The 804-nt window shown below is 29.1% G+C and overlaps 1 protein-coding gene across 2 annotated transcripts in view; it reads right to left on the bottom strand.

Moving 5' to 3' along the window:
• Positions 1-378: 378 nt before the first annotated feature.
• Positions 379-804, bottom strand: part of LOC119643587 (protein krasavietz) — a 6,953-nt gene continuing 6,527 nt past the window's right edge. For both annotated transcript variants that reach the window (XM_038042972.1, XM_038042973.1), the window contains exon 9: positions 379-671. In XM_038042972.1, coding sequence (XP_037898900.1) covers positions 634-671 — 38 coding nt within the window. In that variant the 3' untranslated portion in view covers positions 379-633. The remainder of the gene's footprint in view (positions 672-804) is intronic.

The raw sequence follows: 804 nt of genomic DNA, 5'->3' as shown, positions 1-804 counted from the left end.
TCCTTTTACATATTTAAGCCTGAAGTCTAAATTTTATTTAGTCTTTGTTTTCAAAATGAATGAATACCGTTTTACTAAGAACAGGCTGCAGGCAAAACTAACAGTATTGATGATATGAGAAATTTTAATTCTTTTTCAGTTTCTTCGTATTTGTATACATACACTTATTTACAAATATATGTATATACGTAAACTAAACTTCTTTTATTACAGATGATCATTTTTTATCATTCCAACATCTGAAGGGTATTTTCAGGACGTATTGCTACGCATTAAACATATAAAGAGTTTCTATTTATGATATTTTATTATATTTTTTATACACATTTCTGCTACCTTTTTTTCTTTAGTTTCATTCCTTTATTTATTTGTTTTTCTTTTTTGCGGGGATTGCTTGCATTTATTATATATGTATATGTGTAATTGAATAGCATGAAGAAAATTTTTTTATCATGGAGAGAATTAATTGTGGTTGATGATGTTATTTAATCCTGTTCTTCCGATGTCAGCGCTTTCGCTTTTCCCGTTGCTACTTTCATTGGTGGTAATATTTGTTGTTTAATGTTGAAAACCAAAAGCATATGCGTATGCTGTAATTTTAAGTCTTTCAAGATTTTCAGTTGAAGGTGGTTGTTATTCTCCATTCTTTTGTTCTTCATCAGATTCAGACTCTGGAAAGAAATTTTCAAATTTATCAGTCTTATGCTGATAATAATTTGCATTCGGAAATTCACTTTTATAAACGTGTGCAAGTGAGTATTGGCCAATTTACACAAGTCGTAGGAAAAATTGGGCACCCATATT

The sequence above is a fragment of the Glossina fuscipes genome, unplaced genomic scaffold (assembly GCF_014805625.2).
Source record: "Glossina fuscipes isolate IAEA_lab_2018 unplaced genomic scaffold, Yale_Gfus_2 61344, whole genome shotgun sequence".
NCBI lineage: Eukaryota > Metazoa > Arthropoda > Insecta > Diptera > Glossinidae > Glossina > Glossina fuscipes.
This window is presented reverse-complemented; position numbering and strand designations above follow the sequence as displayed.